The sequence below is a fragment of the Esox lucius genome, chromosome 5, assembly GCF_011004845.1.
Source record: "Esox lucius isolate fEsoLuc1 chromosome 5, fEsoLuc1.pri, whole genome shotgun sequence".
In the NCBI taxonomy this organism is placed as follows: Eukaryota; Metazoa; Chordata; class Actinopteri; order Esociformes; family Esocidae; genus Esox; species Esox lucius.
In genome coordinates, this window is record NC_047573.1 from 31,572,541 (window position 1) to 31,592,112 (window position 19,572).

At 41.7% G+C, this 19,572-nt stretch overlaps 1 protein-coding gene across 5 annotated transcripts in view; it reads left to right on the top strand.

Moving 5' to 3' along the window:
• The window catches only part of plcd3b (phospholipase C, delta 3b), a 33,827-nt gene extending 16,601 nt beyond the window's left edge, over window positions 1-17,226 (top strand). For all 5 annotated transcript variants that reach the window (XM_010904271.3, XM_020046498.2, XM_020046499.2 and 2 more), the window contains 13 exons: window positions 2,405-2,633; window positions 3,080-3,209; window positions 4,309-4,534; window positions 6,171-6,372; window positions 6,933-7,077; window positions 7,258-7,410; window positions 9,035-9,178; window positions 9,946-10,099; window positions 10,668-10,784; window positions 13,465-13,643; window positions 13,836-13,971; window positions 14,478-14,627; window positions 15,516-17,226. In XM_010904271.3, the coding sequence (XP_010902573.1) occupies window positions 2,405-2,633; window positions 3,080-3,209; window positions 4,309-4,534; window positions 6,171-6,372; window positions 6,933-7,077; window positions 7,258-7,410; window positions 9,035-9,178; window positions 9,946-10,099; window positions 10,668-10,784; window positions 13,465-13,643; window positions 13,836-13,971; window positions 14,478-14,627; window positions 15,516-15,718 (2,168 nt within the window). In that variant the 3' untranslated portion in view covers window positions 15,719-17,226. The remainder of the gene's footprint in view (window positions 1-2,404; window positions 2,634-3,079; window positions 3,210-4,308; window positions 4,535-6,170; window positions 6,373-6,932; window positions 7,078-7,257; window positions 7,411-9,034; window positions 9,179-9,945; window positions 10,100-10,667; window positions 10,785-13,464; window positions 13,644-13,835; window positions 13,972-14,477; window positions 14,628-15,515) is intronic.
• The last annotated feature ends 2,346 nt before the right edge of the window (window positions 17,227-19,572 follow it).

Here is a 19,572-nt window from a genome sequence, read left to right on the forward strand (position 1 = left end):
TGCTCCTCCATGTTTAGTAGGGTCCTCTCTTCTGACCACCAGTGGCAGGGTGTGTTAGCCCATCTCCAGCTCTGAAGATGCCCAAAAGGCCTATCATTAAGACCAACATTTCTCTCCACTCACCATATAACACTGCATTTGTTCCCTGTAATAATTATGGGCTGAACATAGCTTTAGAATCCAGTTCAGCACGAATCCCTTAGACTTATGCAGAAATCCTCAGTCAGTAAAATCAGCAGTCCAGGATACAGTCCAGGATACAGTCCAGGATACAGTCCTGGATACAGTCCAGGATACAGTCCAGGATACAGTCCCAGATACAGTCCTGTATCCAGTCCTGGATACAGTCCAGGATACAGTCCAGGATACAGTCCAGGATACAGTCCCAGATACAGTCCAGGATACAGTCCAGGATACAGTCCAGGATACAGTCCACGATACAGTCCTGGATACAGTCCTGGATACAGTCCAGGATACAGTCCTGGATACAGTCCCAGATACAGTCCCAGATACAGTCCAGGATACAGTCCTGGATACAGTCCTGGATACAGTAGTCCAAACATGTCAATGTGAAACAGTTCCACACAACAGTAACTTAGAATTCTGTTGTGTCAGTCAAATATTGAAGCGTATATTTTTACACAACTTACTGTATGTAATTTGATAGAACAGCGTTTCTACCCAAACTGGGTTATCGTCAGGGGAATTTTACATTCACTTTGTGGTCATTTCCCCCATTATTTTATCCTATTAAATTGCACTAAAGGAAAATAATACCAGTTTGTAGATTTTTTTTGTTCCATGTTATCCTCTGTAATCTCACTTTCGGAACAAGTGTACTTATTTACAGAAACGAACGGTTACACCCTTTTAACCTATTTAGTTCTGTGCCCTGCTCTCCATCTGAGCCCAAGCTCCTGCAGCAGAGACTGCAGAGAATGTTGCATTGTTGAGTCTCTACCTAAGCCCATTGCTGGGTAACCAGGTTGGCTGCCAGAATCACATTTCTGCTCTCCAACCCTGGTAACTGGGCAACCGTTAAATGTCTTCAGTGTGTTCAGTGACGGCCATCCATAGACAAATAATGTTAGCAAGCCTCAAAGGGGAACAGTAATGTTAGAACCCATTTTAATGTGTAGCTTAACGTTATTATCGGCCTCTGGCTTATTTAATACAGATTATTACTGTTTGTTATTACCTAAGGAAACACACACTATCCGTCTAAGCAAATAGGTTGAAAATATCCTAGATACAGTAGTGTCTGCGAGCCAGGGGCAAACATCTTCTTTGCCCTATTTTCAGGTCTCCCTGTTTACTGTGTGTGTGGGCACTTTCTCTTTTGCATCACTTCCAGCTAATATGTCTTCACCAAACTGACATGTTACCAACACAGACAAACAATTATCTGACTGGTAAAACTGTAATGTTTGTTTTCTTACTTTATACACTGAAATACCTTTCTGTAATACAAATGTGTATTTAAAAACAATTCACCCTCGCTTCATTCTTATTTATTATTTTATAACAAAAATGTAGCCTCATTTTACCCCAGTTTTAAAATTCCCTAAAAAAAAATATATATATATATATATACATATATTCTAAGGCATTTTTATATTTAATTATTCTATAAAACAATTCTTTAAAAAAAAACATCAATATATTATTGACCAAGAGAATCACTGTAGCTTAATGGCTTCAATGTGTTAGAGAACCATATCCCAGAAACAATGTATATAGGTTATTGGCCTATATGAGTTTGAATGTTGACTTCTGTTTGAAAGCAAATGTCAATATTGTCTCACCGGCGAGCAGTAACATTTAAATGCCGCTTTATTGAACACCAGGCTATGACTAACTAAATACTGTAAGATACTGGAGCTATGCAAATAATGAAATAAATCACTGAAGTAATTTGAATTGTAAATTGTAAGTAAAAGAACTTCCAAAAGTAGGGAGGGGCTCCGTTGTGTGTTCCAGTGTGTGTCATGGGTGTAAACTGTAGTTCCTACAAGTCTGAAGGCTGTCCTGTTCAAAGAAATTCAGAACAATAGGTTGTGGGGACGACTATGCATTCTATTTCTATGGTCCACCTACCACTTCTTTAAGTCCAACATCACCTTATACACGCAAACACAAATCAGATGTGCCCTGCAATCACAATGGTTGGTTTTAGATAGTATCAAGAGAGGCTCTCCTTTGTTAGAAGGGTGATTGTTTAATGTGTTTGTTTGCTAAAACCGACACCTTGCTTATTCCTTTTGTTTGTTGCTAAGCTGAAGCTGCGGTCTGAAGCTGAAGCTGGAGGCAGCAGTTTCAGACCGCAGGACAAGCTTAGGCCAACAGTGTCCTTTCTTCATTGTATTACTAATATCTTCCCTACCGGGGCTCTTTTTCCGTGTAGTCTCGGTAACAGAGGTGGAGTGTGTGCGGGAGGGCTGCCAGTCAGAGACCCTGCGGCAGCTAGCGGGCTCAGTCCCAGAGAGCCAGTGTCTCACTGTGGTGTTCAAGGGCGCACGCAAGAGCCTGGACCTGCGCTGCCAGACGGACGAGGAGGCCCAGCGATGGATACGGGGCATCAGGACCCTCCAGGAGAGGGCAGAGAACATGACCCAGAAGGAGAAGCTGGACAAATATCCTTTTGGGTGATGGGGATGATGGTAAGTGATGGGGATGACATTGGTGATGGGGATAATGTTATGATGGGGATGATGTAGGTGATGGTAATGGTGTAATCATAATGATGATCTGATTATGGTAATAATGGGGATGAGATTAGTGATGATGGTAATGATGGGGATGAGGATGATATTACTGATGATGATTTTAAGAATGGTGTTGCTGTTAGTGATGGTAATAATGCGGATGACTCAAGTGATGGTAATAATGTGGATGATGTTGGTGATGTAATGATGGTGATTATGATAGTACTTATGGGGTTGATGTTGGTGAAACTAATGATGTGGATGGTGTTGGTGAGGATGATGGTAATGATGATGTGGCCTTTACAGATTATTGTGATGATGATTACAACGACGACAACAACATGTTGTTATTGTCCTTGACCTCATGTGTTCACTTGGATCCACGGCTATCTGAAACGGGCTGACCTGAACCGTGATGAGAAGTTGAGCTACGAGGAGGTCCAGGGACTACTCACCATGATCAACATTGACCTGAATGAAGAGTATGCACGCAGCCTCTTCAAGGTAGGGGGACATAAGACAGTGTTTACCCTACAACAATCAAATCAGAACAGGTTTGATAAGAAACAGCAAAAGTTTCATTTTAGGATTTGAGTCAACTCCTTGTACCAGATCAACACACAAGTATATTTTCTTTAAAACTGTCACATTTTCTCTCTCCCACATGAAGAAATAAATTACAATTGAAGGAAATGAGCAGCTTTTTGTCTTTGCCAACAACAAGGGCAGCCAGTTTAAGTTAACCTGATTGGGGTTGTACGTTGTTTTGTTTTGTAAGCCGCTGAATGAAATCCTGGACACTTGCCATTTAGGAAATCTGCCAGACTTGAGTTAGTACTGGAATACCCATCCCCCACATTCCTTTCCATGAAAACAGTCAGGCCCACTGCGACCAACATTGTCAATGGATCCTGAAGGAGGCTTAACTCTAGGTGGGGGCTGTCTCACTTATGGTACAGTAAACACTGGAGATAGATTACCATCACACTGCTTTGTCCTTGTGTCTTAAATGTTTTCCTGTACCTCCGGAATTAGCTCATTTCAAATGTTATGCAACTTATACCCAATATGCAGAGAGTGATCTAGGACCTTGCAAATGTTATGCAACTTATACCCAATATGCAGAGAGTGATCTAGGACCTTGCAAATGTTACGCAACTTATACCCAATATGCAGAGAGTGATCTAGGACCTTGCAAATGTTACGCAACTTATACTCAATATGCAGAGAGTGATCTAGGACCTTGCAAATGTTATGCAACTTATACTCAATATGCAGAGAATGATCTAGGACCTTTCAAATGTTACGCAACTTATACCCAATATGCAGAGAGTGATCTAGGACCTTGCAAATGTTATGCAACTTATACTCAATATGCAGAGAGTGATCTAGGACCTTTCAAATGTTAAACTGGAAATGGGAATAGTGACATTCTAAGTTACATCGAAGCTGCACTTTCCTATTCAGATGTTTTTATCACTGACGATTCAATCCAACTACCTGAGCTTGAATTCACGTGAGCAATTTATTAGCTGGACTTGAATCAATAGCTTTGAGCATATCAATCCATTGATATAATCTCCTTGTGAAACATTCCTGTCAGAAATGTGACCGGTCGTGTGACGGTCGTCTGGACCACGGCGAGATCGAGGTGTTCTGCAGGGAGCTGCTGCGGCGGCCGGAGCTGGATGCCGTGTTTAGCCGCTACTCTGCAAACGGCTGCGTGCTTTCCACCGTGGACCTGAGGGACTTCCTGAAGGACCAGGGGGAGGATAACTCATTGGTCCATGCTCAGAGCCTCATCCTCACCTATGAGCTCAATGAGTGGGGTACGCTAACGCTAATGGCTGTGCAAATTTACACTCAGTCACAACTAAGTGCTAATTGGTTTGCACTGAGCATTGCCAAGGTGCTCATTTGGCTATGTGATACAGCACGCTAGTGTTTCATTACCATGCTATGTTATGTGTTAAGCTTCCTGTATCCTCCAAACCTTAAGTAACTGCCCAGTATCGGTATACACAGCACCATATCACAGGAAATTACTTATTTGTGTGACCTAAATTGATTCAAATTACTTAGGAATGTGTGACCTAAACACTAAAAAGGGCCTTTTTCTTCAGGAAGAAATGCATGTGATTGGTTGGCTTGAATTTGAAACAGAAAGAAGGGGCAGAACTAGGTTTCTAAACAGGCTAGAGAGGACATTACACTCTATTCTTACACTAAGTCCTAACCTTAAACCCTACTTTTACCCTAAAACTCACCAAGACTTATCCAACAAATTTTACAATCATTCTAAAAAAGAAATTGTTTCCTTTACATGAAACAGGCCTTTTTTTGGTGCATGTGCTGATTTTCTGCAAAGCAGTAAAGGGTGGGAGGTCAACCAGTTAAGGGTTGTCCCAGAGATGGCAGTGTGCTCTCTGAGGTGCTGCAGCAGAGCGGTCAGTATTGTGCATGGGCCTGAAGCCACGACCGGAGAGAGTAATAAACCTGGTTAGCACTGAAGTGTAAAGTTTAGTTGCCACCATCTTCTCTGGGACTTTAAATAGAAAAGGGGAGTTTGGAAATTGGCCTGTAGTTTGAGAAAAGGTCTGGGTCAAGGAATTGTTCCTTGAGCAAGGGGTCGATGGCAGCTATTTAGATGGCAGCTGCCCAGTGTGGAGGAACTCTAAATACATCGGTAGCAAATTGAATGAGAGCTGGTACGCATGTTATGAACTGTGATGTTATATTAAGCCAGAGGAGGCCACCAAATATTTTTAGTGTTAAGATTGGTTCCAATACAGCAGAAGGTGACACCAGAGGAAAGTCTGGTGGGGTAGGCATCAGATTGGAGTTAATTTGCTCTGTGGGTACAATGCAACTGAGCAAATGCATTGCATTGTTCTGCAGTTTCTGTGGGAGGGCCAGAATTTATAGGTTGGAGGCAACTGATTGTGGAAAACAAAACCCGGGGATTTCCTCGCCCACAGTCAATTATGGAAGAGTAGAAAGGGGCCAGGCTACATTTGATACTTTGAAATAACAAACATGGCACAGCTCCTCTGTTAACCATGGGTGAGGACCGTTGGATTGATACTTGATGTGTTTTTACAAGAGGAAAGCATTCCGAAGGCGTTCCCTAAAGTCCTGTTGTACAGGTCAGTCATCTCCTCGGGAGTGGATGCGTGGCGGCCATTTTTTGGGCAGGGTGTATTGACTCCTAGAAGACTAACAGTGCTGATAGAGTTCCTGTAAGTCAGAAATCTTTTCAAGTTGTTTCACATTTTGCTGTATCCGCACCTCAGAGTTTCATGCATGGAAATGATACCCCCCCCCACTGATCTACATCCGTCCTCCACACCTTTTGGGCCACCCTATTACCCTCAGTTCTTTCTAAAAATCGGAATCATTGCCAGCAATTATTTTGCCGCGGCTTCAACCTTTTGCATCCGCCTGTCTTGTTTCTTACCGCTACAGCTCAGAAGCATGGCTACATGACGCCCAACGGCTTCACCATGTACATGCTGTCCAAGGAGAACGACGTGTTTGACCAGGACCACACCAGGGTCTACCAGGACATGACCCGACCCCTGGCCCACTACTTCATCTCCTCCTCTCACAACACTTACCTCACTAGTGACCAGGTCACGGGATATAGCAGCGTAGAGGCCTATATCAGGTGAACCCACGAATACATGAACAAATCACAGTTAAACATCATAGATGGTTTTCATAGCAAAAACAGTTCAAACATGTATATTACAGCTGCAGGAAGTTTTCACGCGCGATAGAACAATCAATGCTTCCTTAGTCGGACACAGGCATAGAAGCACGCAAACGCATGAAAACGCAATCATTTCTTATTGAGCGCCACAAATCCCACAACACTGACAAACGGACAAACGGGTGTTTTGAAAGACGCCCAGCCTTCCTTGATGTGTTTTGTGTTAACGTAGCATGTACAGTACAGAGTAAGCAGAATCTAAAAAACAACAGACTGCCATTTGCAACTTCTGTAAGGCGTACTTACTGTTACAGAGTTGTGTGGATGTCGCAGCTAGCTATCTTAAGATGAAACAACTTACTCTGGATAAGAGCGTCTGTAAATTGCGTGTTACCATGTTTGCCTCGCCCCAGGCCTTCCAGTCCAGATGTATAACGATGGATGATAGCGTCTGTTGAATGACTAGAATGTAGGTAATGTAAAATGCACGCTTACGCGTGTTTTCTCCACCCCAGGGCGCTGAACCAGGGCTGTCGCTGTGTGGAGCTCGACTGCTGGGACGGGGACAAAGGAGAACCGGTCATCTACCACGGTCACACCCTCACATCCAAAGTGCCCTTCACAGATGTCATGGAGACCATCGCTGAGTACGCCTTTAAAGTAAGCTTCAACACTTCACCTGTTGCCCAACAACACCCTCAGTCCCATTCATTAACATTACTGCAGAGGTCAGTTTGTTACTGTTAAACCCTCTTCATTGGACTTAACTCGACCAACTAGGGCCTTGAAATGTTTGTACTGGGATAATAAAGAATCTCCCTCTTTCCCGTTGTCTCCCAGGCGTCTCCGTATCCTCTTATCCTTTCCCTGGAGAACCACTGCAGTGTGGAGCAGCAGGCTGTGATAGCCCGACAGATGCGCTCCATCCTGGGGGACAGGCTGCTCACCAAGCCCCTGGATGGAGAGCAGCTCCAAAGCCTGCCCTCTCCAGAGGTATGACCACTGCTTTGTTCTATCAAAGCACTGAGGCATAAAGGCATGCCCAACATCCCTTAGCCATAGTATATTGGTCACAAATTCCCGAGGTACGAAACACTATAAATCGTTGTTGATATGTGGAATGCATTTTCTGAATTTTCTTTAGGAGGACATGAGGTCCTGGTCCAGACATGCGGAGTACCTGGTTTGGGGGGCCCGTTGCTGTCCCTGTCCTTGTCCACCTGGTCATACTTCTGACTTAGTCTAAAATTAAATAGACTCTGGATTTAGCCACATGCATTTATTAATTATTCCAATTGGACTCTTAATATCTCACCCGGCACAGCCAGAAGAGGACTGGTCACCCCTCTGAGCCTGGGTCCTCTCTAGGTTTTATTCATAAGATTCTGCCTTCTTAGGGAGTTTTTCCTAGCCACTGAAATTCAACACTACTGTTGTTTGCTCCTTGGTGTTTAAGGCCGGGTGTTTCTGTAAAAGCACTTGGTGACAACTGCTGATGTAAAAAGGGCTTTATAAATACATTTGATTGATTGATTAACAAGGTGGTTAGAGCATTAAAAAGTGATGTCGTTGCTGTTGTGTACAGTGTTGGCTTTCAGACAGTAAGCATTTAGGATTTTCAAATCACCCGATTTACAGACTAATGGACTACTGGAGGCTAAAGTGTCATGGAAAACTACTGCTCCTGTGATCCTTTTATTTTTTTCAATGTTTGCTCTGCAATTTTCTTCCTTTTTTTGGTTGTTTCTCTCTTATTTTATATTATCTTATTCTCCCTTTATCTCTTTGAGTCTGTCTCTTTCCTCCTTTCAACCAAGACCCATTCTGCATTGCTGTTCAGGGAGAGTGCTACGAATGGAATTTGATTATGTATCCTTAAAATAGCTGATGACTCATTGGCTTTGTCAGTCACGAGTCTGTAAGGATTCAAACTTTCAGACGTTTCAGATTCCAATACATCCCCACTGTCTCTGTCCTTTTTTGAGCCACTATCTTCTACAATTTAGAAGCTAGCTTTGGAAACAATGGCAAACTGGGTTAATGCTTGGATGGGCCCCTCTGCCATTCTTTTAAAATCAGACGTGTCTGTGTGTGGGTGCAAGAATTACCTTATAATACTTTGCACTTTAGTAGTAAAAATAACTCTCAGACTCTGTGTGAATATATGTACAGTATGTCGGTGTTTGTCGTCTTATGTTTGTGTGTTCACATTTTACAAACCTGTTGAGGATAAAAAATTGTGAACCAAGAATAATTTGACCCCACAAGGTAAAAGGCTATTTTTGAGTAAAGGGTTTAGGTTTTGGATGAGTATGACAGAAAACACATACTTTTATGCAACAACCTGGAGGCACACCGGGGTTAGCTGCCTTGCTCAGGGACAGAACAACCGATTGTAAACCTTGCCGGCTTCAATCCGTTTGGGTTACTGGCCAGATGCTTCCTGCTTCCCCTGGCTAAGATTAGGTTAAGGTTAAAGTTAGGTTTAGGGGTTAGGGAAAATAAGATTGTGAAGGAGAATAAGGATAGAGTTTGTGCATGTGTTGAGTGTGCACAGGTCTTTTATGGACACCCTAAGTGTGTGCTGAGTTATCTGTTTTTCCCTGTGCGTGTGCAGGCGCTGAAAGGGAAGATCCTGGTGAAGGGGAAAAAGGAGAGGGAGGTGGAGACAGAGTCCTCGTCCAGTTCTTCCGAACTCAGCTCAGAGGAGGAGTGCCAGTGCAGCCACGCGGGGAGCAAGAAGGAGGAGGAGGAGAAGAAGGTTGGAGATTGTCCTCCCTTTTCTTTCTGTCCTCCCATCTGTAAAACCTGTCTGTCCGTAATATTGTCTGTAAAGTCTCGCTAACATTTTTTATTTGTAAAACTTCCTGTGTGTTCATCCGACTGTAAGTGTCAGTCTGGGGCCCCGTGTGGCCCAGTGACCCCAAGATATTTAACAATTTAGTAAAGGGCTTGATGAGTGGCTGAAAAGTCTAATCAGTTGTGCCGGTGGTCCCTGGGAGGAGGGTAACCACCTCAAGGAAGCACCACTGGGTCCCAGAGACCTGAGTGGCGGCAGGCCGACCCGGCCCGGTCCAGTTCCAGCAAAGGGTCGCCCAATTTGACACAGCGTTCCCCAGAACGCGCACCCTGTCAGTTCGTTCTCTAACGACTCCTTGTGTAGGTCGAATACCTCAGCACTCCTGTACCAGCTGGAGGCTTCTGGTTTGAATGACTGGTGTGATAAGAATCAATAAGAACCTGCTGTGGATTTGCCAGTGAGAGAAAGTCATATTTGGGAACTGGACATCACAAAGTTCAGGGGAGAGAAATATGGGTACTCCCCCAGTAAATAAAGTGTCTGTAGATCTGTCTGTCTGACAATCTATAAAACTGTGCATCTGTCTGTCTTGCTGATTTAAATTAGAAATATCCCTACTGTAAATGCATAGTAAAGGCTTGATCTTATGTAATACTAGTAACTTCAATTCCTCTCTCTGTGTCTCTCTTCCTACACTCTCCCTCCGCCCTGTGCGTGTCCCTCCCCAGCCGGTTGTCTCTAAGCTGAGTCCGGAGCTGTCCGACCTGGTGGTGTACACACGCAGTGTCCCTTTCAAAGGCTTCAACCAGGCCGCCAACAAACCCCCCACCGAGATGTCCTCCTTCTCAGAGAGTGACGCACTCAAACACATCAAAGAATCAGGTGCGGATCGTTTTTGACATTTCTGTGTGTGTATTTCCATAAAAATTGTGTCGCTGTGTTTGTCTTTACAGTGCTAATTAACAGAGTAGCCCAACAGTTCCCTTGGGTCGATCGTACATCAAAAGCTTGAGTCTATAATTAGTTCTGTCTACACACTTGATGCATCATTATGCCCTGTTCATTTCATACTGGGACTTCTAGTCTGAGGGCAATTTGTCACATTTCTTGGCATGTGAATTGTATTCCTTCCATTTAGTGACATAACATTTTAATTTCATTACAAATATTAGATGTTTACGTAACACCATACAAATGTCCCTTAACATTTTAAAGGGCCCATTGTATAATGTAGGTTACCGTGTAGCTCATGGGTTCTGTTCTCCTAAGGAAGCCATAATAGAAATAAATGCAGTCGCTACTCCGGATAAAACAACAATATGTAAAAAGTAGACATCCTTCTCTGAAGCCACACAGCTGGGCCTTGATCATTAACAAACACCGTCTCACATAGCTTATCTGTTTCTCTGTTGCCAGTGTTTTAACCCCCACTCCCTCATCCTGCCCGCAGGGAAACATTTCGTCCGTCACAACAGCCACCAGTTGAGCAGGATCTACCCCTCGGGACAACGCCTGCAGTCGTCCAACTTCAACCCCCAGGATATGTGGAACGGCGGTTGCCAGATTGGTCAGTTGACTGTAATGTGGTGGGGGGTATTGCCACAGACAATTCCCATCATACAGTGAGAGATTATTACAATACTGTGGTGCCAATAATGCATTGCGATTCGAAAAATTATATTTGTAATTGCATTTGGATACTGTGGTACGAAAACCTCACTACTAATAGGGGAAAGGTTAAACGTGACACACAGTAGCTTGTGTTCAGCAGATATGTAAAGAAAAAACCAGGCAAGCCTAGTTCAGCCGGCCCGCAATAGAACATGTTGCCACCTTGAGATTCAGACCCGGGTCGCCCACGTGAAAGGCTGTGTCTTTAAACCACTACACCACGGAGCTGTACAGTTGCCAGGTGTCAGTATCGCCTCTTGTCTCTATCCTGAACAAATCCTCTTGTGCCACTGGCCGTTTTAATAGTTAATTGGCCATTCATGAATGACATTGATACAGTTAAACTGCTAGCGAGACTGAAGATGAACCATTCCATGCCAGAAACAGTCGCAATAATTTCAGGTTTTAGCCAGCGAAGTTTAAATCAATACAGAATAATTTACAATGCGTACTTCGCTCCGCCTGCGATGAGATACGAACTCAGGACCTATAGTTCAGAAGTCTGCGTCTCTAACCACTACGCTAGTCAGTCGGTCTCTCAGTCACTTTCGGTCCGACAATAATATAAAACCATCTCAGAAATGCAGAAGAGTAGTGGTGGCCAGATTTGTAAATAAATATAAATTGTTCTCAGATGTGACCATGGCTATATGCATGCCAAAAACCCCCAAATGAACCATATATATTCAAAATGTTCTAAGCCTTTGAGAAGCACAATGTCAAAGCATGACATATAACAATGCAACCAAAAAATCTAAGAAGCCTATTTTACAGACATTCAAATATAATTGAAGTGTAGGTGCTATAATCTAACATGTTGAATGCATGCCATAATTACTTGTCTTACTTTGTTGTTGCTAGTTTGACCATTAGTAACACCTATCTAAATAGGGAACAGTTAGGACAATATAAGTGTCTCTAGCTTTGGAAAATATTCTGTTGTTTAAATGAGTATTAAACAATCACCAACAGGCCTCCCATGCACAACAGCTCCCTCATGTAGTCGATACAAATGCCATTATTGTGGTTCTGCAGAATGACACGTTCCACCTGCTGCTTTCACATTCAGCAGCATCTTTACACATAACACCTGCAAACTGAGTGGAAGGCTGTTTTGTACACATACTATATGTGGGATAAGGCTTTTATGTTGATCTGGGTGCCAACTATTCCTCTGATTGTTTTAAAACCCATACATTGCAAATAAATGAATGAACTCTTGACTCCGACCTGTTGAGCAACAGTTTATAGAAAAGGCAGGGTGGATGCCAGTTAAATATGCACTAAAGTGCATTTATTTCATTAAAATGTATTGAAAATAGATAAAATGGCAAAACAATATCTGCAGAGTCACTGCTTTCATCAAGTATGTCTTATCTCTATCAGTGCGCTCTCTAAAGTGCTGCGTATTTCTCTGAGTGTTAGCTTCCCATTTGATTTTCCATTTTCTCTGTCAATTAAAATAGTTCAACAGTGGTTTTACATATAATTTAACAAATGACTCAATTACTAATTATTTGACATTTTCAAGTTACATGAAATATTGTAGCCTTCTTAGAAACATTGCTTGAAAGGTGCAATGGAAAAAACTAAATTGAAACGTGATGTGAATGTTATTACAAAATATAATTCACTCATTTCTAAAAAAGAAATTCCACATTAACTAATGAAGTTTCAGAAGCAGTTTCCATATCACATCACTTGGCACTCTGCATACTCATGATCAAGGCTGTGCATGAATGTACGAACATTCTCAAGTCAACGTGTGTGCTGATAAATCCCACACTTGGCATTGAAAGTAACACGCGCACAGTTTATGCACAGATTTGTGCGTATGTACACTTCATAAATAAGCGCCCAAGTGATCTGAGATGGTGTTAGATTCACTGGCCTGATTCACTGGCATCCCAGTAGAGTAGTGTCCTTGCCTTGTATTACACGTTAATTAAAAATCCGCCCTAATTAGGAAGACATGTATACAGGTAATTTATGCCATTTAGTTTTTAGACGAAGGCCACTGTGTGTACGGCACAATGCGCTGCATCTCTGTTCAACCGTCGTGATCCTGTAGGCTAATGACCTGTGTCTTGTTGAGACCTAGAACATTCTACTGGCATGCAGATGACCTGACACGGTCTACTTGTAGCTGCCAGATATCTGGAGCCTCTGTATGTCCTGAAAACGTGCTGTAGCTCCCTGAGCTGATTCCTAGGCCTTACGCCCAAGGCACTTCATCACAGTAAGCAGTCATGTGTTTGGCCAATGACGTCTTTGTCTAAACGTTTCAAGAGCACCACGTGCTCATCCACAGCTGTAGCCACGTTCTCGCTGTTCTCAAAAACCTAATCCGATATATAATTTGTTGAGACTGCACCACAGCATAGACTTGGAAACACGTAATCCGGAATGCTAATCCATAAAAACGCTTATTTTATTTAATATGTGATTGTCGGAGGTGTCTCTTTTTGTTACATCACCAACATTTTGAGATTAAAGACCCAAAAAGTGGCAGCCTACAAACTCTGTTGAGATGGTTTGAACTGGGCCGCAAATAGCCAGAGCCTTTGTCTCCACAGTGGCATTGAACTTCCAGACTGCAGGGGAAGAAATGGACCTGAACCGGGGCCGCTTCTTAGCCAATGGCAACTGCGGCTACTTCCTCAAACCCCCCTTCATGATCGAACCTGACTGCAATTTCAACCCTGAGAACACGGGGGGGGGACCCGGTCACAACCCCACCCTGATCACCATACGGGTATGTGTGTTCCCGGAGGCCCAGACACACCCCTGCTAATTCAGTCCACCTGAACTTTATACTTTTTGGTTAATTCTCCAAGGGGCCTTTGGAAAGGTTTTTGAGATCAGACTTGACAAAGAAGATATTCATTATTTGGAAATCAAACGGAAACGCCTTAAAAATCCAGTTTTCTTTGTCAATCCCACACAGGTGATCTCAGCCCAGCAGCTCCCCAAGCCAGACTGGGATAAACCCAGTTCCATCGTGGACCCGCAGGTGTGGGTGGAGACCCATGGCGTTCCCATCGACAACAACAAGAAGATGACCCCCCGAGTGGACAACAACGGTGAACAGTCTCTTCATCAAATGAACCCGCTGCCGTTTTGACTCCTAACTCAAGCTTTTTAAATATAGATGTGGCTTCCTCTGGTTCACATGTACTGCTGTAGCAGGGGTCTGATTCCAGCCTACGGCTTGTTCAGCAAAAAAGATTATTCCCCCACTGTCTCTAACTATGCCTGAAATTACATTCTAAGAATGTCAACACCCCTGCTTTTAAAAATGTATTGATACAGGGAAAACCAGTTGAGACCGAGGTCTCATTTACAGTGCATTACAACAACAGACAATAAAAAACATGAACAAGACAAAAATTTAAAAACCGATATAAAATACAAAAAAGCAAGCACAATTCACTGTCAAATGTTCAGTCAGACACTTAGTAAAATGTACTATGGACACAGTATCCTTCGACCTAAGGTCATCCTGTAGATCTTTCCATGTTTGAGGGGCACAGAAGGTGAACAATGTCGTACCTATCTTCGACTGAGCCCATCTCCTCTGGTGTTTCAGGGTTTAACCCTCGTTGGGACTGCACCTTCACCTTCACCCTGCATGTTCCTGAACTGGCTCTGGTGCGCTTCATGGTGGAGGACCATGACTACACCTCCAGGAACGACTTCCTTGGACAGTTCACGCTTCCCTTCACCAGCCTCCGTACAGGTGTGTTTTGGATCCACATCTATGTGAACATAGATGCAGACCTGATGTCCCCACATATCATTACAGACAATGTGTCCATGTACAGGTTTCTTTCTAGGTTCACACTAGGGCAATTTGATTTCTGGGTTAGGGGTTACATTTAGGGAAAAACTTAATACTGGAAATAGTGTTGGAGTTAGGGTTACTTTTAGTTTTAGGCTTTACTGGTAGGTTTATAGGATTGGGTTAGACATGAGAGTTCAAGTGTGGGCGTAAAAATGTGGCTAGGTTATGGTCAGGATAAGGGTTCAGTTTAGCGTCGTGTCAAATAATGTAAATTCATGTTAAAAGACAAAAAATGACTATATCCCATTTGCACGCCATTTGGCCCTTATCTTGAGTATCTGGCACAGTTCTGGCCCACATGTACCAACACTGGCTGGTGATGTACTGATGTGGCCCAGAACTGACTGCTACCTGGGGACATCCGGTTTTTAACATAACCTGATGGTATGTAAGGGTTATTATTGGATATTTTAAATGGAAAATGCTGCATAAGGCATGTTTAAGCTTAAACTAAGCTGCATTTATACGCCTCTTGCAAAAAACAATTAATATGATCAGGGCATGTTCACTTTTCAATGGCAAAATTACCAAAACAAATATAGAGTTAATTTCAGGTCATTCCTTCCATTATTTATAGCTAGCAGTGGCTAAAATTATCTGAGGTCTTTAGTGTCTGTTTAAAGGAAACATAATCATTGATTACAGTTTCTGTGGACCCATATACTAATACATATAAATACTAATTTCAGTGTGAGGACTCATCTGACATTGAGTTCAGGGAAAACCTGTGAAATGTCCCTTTAAGACGCTACAGACCCACCACCTCCACCCTCTCACCCCCAGGTTACCGTCATGTCCACCTACTGAAGGTCGATGGCTCCAGCTTGTCTCCCGCCTCACTCTTCATCCACGTGAAGGCCACCCCTTGCCACGGTAGTCCCTCCAAGGTCTCAGTCAAGTCTCCGTCCCCGACCAAAATGGTAGCCAAATCTCCAGCCGTGTCCCCAACCAAGGCTTCAGCCAAACAGCAAGCCAAGAAACACTAACTCTCTTCCCAGTTTACACTGTGTAAACCCAGGATATGAGATTCGATGCCATATTTCACGTGATGAAAGTGTAAAAACAAGGACATTTTGTTGATTCTGTCTCTAATTTACTCATTATCCGTCTGTATCAACAGTTTCTACTGTATACCAGTCTTTGTCCCCATACCAGGAAGTAATGAATTCATCTTAGACTGAGCCCTAAAATGTTATCCTGCGGGACAACAGAACTAGGATCTCTGGCTTTGTCTGACCTGTATTGGACCAAATACAAAAATACGAACAAATACCCTGCCAGGCAATGGTGTTTATGGGACATTCCCCCGAAGTCATTGGCTATGCAGCTAAACCATCCAAACTGACTTCTACATGCTTAAAGCATGTTAAAAGGAAAGTTTAACTAAATTATTATTCCCCAGGGTGCCAGTTTCCTCCCCCAAAAAGCTGTTTTTAAATAATCACGGAAATGCCGAAATGTTGTTACAAATATGTTCTCTGCAAAAAACATCACAATACCATGTATGGAATCAATTTATGATTCAGTTTTCCGAGCCTAGACATTTTTAGGGTTGTGACCATGTACGAATTACATTTGATACTGACAATTTTTATGTTTACTTATCTAGTTGTTCTAGATAGTAAATTGATATAGTTACTATAGAATAACTAGAATATGCAATACCGTAGACTTTACGTAGCCTGTTTACAAGATATAAAATATATCTACAATTTATTTGTAGCCTTTCAGATTGGTACTGTAGAAAAGCTTATTTTTTATTTTTCTTCAAAGGTAGCCAGTTCCTTTTCCTTGTGCCTTTAGTTCCGTGATGTTCAGTCAGTCTAGACAATACAAAAGGGGTATGTTTTCTGTAAGCCTCGTAGCTAATGCAGTACTTTATTTTTCTGATGACCAAGTCCAACATTACAAAGTGCATCATTTGACAAATGTAGTTCTTTTCAGAACCAAAATATTGATCCTTTCTGGCAGCTGTGTAGAAACTGAAGACTCTTCATCTGTGGAGAGTCAGAAACATTCCTTCACCTACTGTCAGTGATTACTATCAGTGATTTTGGTGGGCGGCAATGTGTAAAAGTGTAATGTCTAAATGATGCCAATTGTTGGCTTTGCCTTGTCACATCCTTTTCAATTTAGGACAATCGGGGGGGAGGGGGGCATGGCTAGTCTGGATCTGGGGCCTTTTCAAACATTTTAAAGTGTCATGTTTCAAATATGAATTCGGTATTCTTCATTATCAACCAGATAAGATGGCGTACGTTTTATAGTAAAACATTTTGATAGTTTTTTAATCATTTACTGTAACGTGAACACATACCATCCATTTTGGAATACTTTTGAAGGAATGTGGTTTTTTGTAATGGTTTATTGCTCCAAGTAGAAACTTTGCGTTTCTGGCCATATTCACAGTGTTTATGCATAGTAGTGCTGACATAGAATAAGTTCAAATCATAATAAAATTGATTTGATGGACCCGGTTCTGTAGGAATTTTAAGACTGTTGTTATGTTTTTCTTTAATACCGCTGTGATGTTATGAAGTGTCCTCGTTATGGCAGATGTTAGGGAAGCAGTGTATAATGGTGCAACATTCAAATCATATGGTATTTATTACGCTTATTCTCTATTGACAAACATATAGTTTTTTTGTTCAGTGTACTAGTACCAAACACACTGAATCCATAAGGTGGACCTCAGTGGCCACAGAAAATATTTGCATTTAGTTAGTCATTATTCATGAAGGTTATGGAATATAGATTTAATGGGGTGGTGATGATGAGGAATAGGATGGTAACAGAGTTCATTTGACAAAACTGACCAGGAATTGAAAGTTCAAAAGTAAAGTCGATCCTTTCCTTGTCTTATACTCTATTTAGTTGTAGAGTAAGAATGCACTTTTAAATGCCTTTTCTTTTTCAATCTACTGTGTTCCTGTATGGCATATCTCTATATAAACATCCATCTTAATAGTATGTTCTACTGTTGTACTTATCAGAACTGTGATTTTGTAATTTTATGGCTAGCAATTAATGTATGAACTTCTCATCACAACCTATTTATTTAGTACATTTAACTGGTACACTGACCAGGATGTTTGACTATGTAGAACTTAGGTTGACAATGGATGAGCATATTCATTTTCAGGTCATATTTTTGGGGTATTGGTTTGTTGGAGTTTTAAAATTATCAGGAATTTAGCTGAAAATGTGTTTAATTTAGAGAATATGTTCCAAAGCATTGCAGTGAATGAAACAAGAGACGTGATCATGTGTCAGTGTAATCAACACGTGGTGTTACAGCTATTTTCAAGTACAATCTCTTTTTGGGCTAAGTCGTGGTCCATTTGCTGTGTCAAATAATGTTTTAGATTTTGCTCCTACTCCAATAGGCCTGCAGCTGGTTATAGTTCCATACCTCTGTAAGGATAGGTCTGACAACGGATACTGTATATTGTTGAACCTATGTCTAGGGGGAGCCAAATTCCCACATTGGGTCAGTTTATCATTTCCTCCACCAATGTTTTAGGTTAGGTTTGGAGGTGTAAGCAGATCCTAGATCTGTGCCTAAAACCATTAGTTTCTGCATGTTTAAGCAATAAGGAACAAGGTTTTCTGGTATATGGCCAGTAAGGGGCTTTGTCCTTAGCGGTGGTATATTGGCAGTATACCACAAACCCCCCTAGATATTGCTATTATAAACCAGTAAACAATGCTAATAGAACATTAAAAATAAATAGTTGGTCTGATATACTATGGCTTTTTGCCACAGGATTCAAACCACCTGGTTTATAATGTATTTTATAACACTGTTACTATCTGGTTCTATGCAAAAACAACAAGAAACTTTTTAGATTACCAGAAGTTTGCAAGTTAGTGTTGTTTACATTTCTTTCTGACTGTATTAATTAAATTAAACGAAAACAAAAATAAAAGAATATAAAACAATGTGTTTTGATTTTGTGATGTATCCTACACAGTGTGAAAATATTGCACGTTTTTATGACCATTTCTCATGAACTTAAGATTTGTTTTTAACAGCAGGTCAGCATGAGTTAACAGCATGTGAGGAACTTATTGCTCACATGCTTTGTGATTTAATGTGAACAGCAGTGTCATTCTATGGTTGTGATATTGTGATACAGGAATTATAGATTAATACAAAACCAGATGTTCCTCAAAACAGCTGCTGTGATACTAGTGTGACGTGTGCATGTTTTGTGTTTACCCAACACAGTTACACTTCTGATAAACTGGCTGTTGCTGCAAAATCTAAGGTATTTCATACACCAGAAAATGCAGTTCCGTCAGGGAAGACAACGTTATTCAAAGCAGTTTAAGCCAAATCTGTATTGGTTCATGTAGGATTGTCAGAGAAATATCACATACAGGAGAATCAGTTGAAGTATTTGGTTTCAATAAAGTACTGGGACAGAAAATATTTTTTCAGTCTTTGTGCTCCATTCTCCAAAAGATTGCATCTGAAATTAAACAATTTCTACATAGATTTTTAGTTGATGAAGATAATTTTTTATATATATTGTTTTCACCATTTTGGAACAGTTTTTTTTCCATGTTATAGGGAACAAAAGTTATTAATTAATATCATGTATGAATTAAGCGCTTCTGTTTGACCCCAGCAGGCTGGTGATCTTTAGTTACACAGGGTACTGTATTTTGCTTGGTAAAATGATTACTGACAAACAAATATCTATTTTCAGCCAATATGAGCCACGTTTAGCCAGGTTTATTGGAGTCCAAGTGTGGTTTTATGTATAGGGCAACCTGGGCGTGGTAGACATTGGTGGGAGTGGGGGACTAAGGCGGTCACTGTCCTACCCCAACT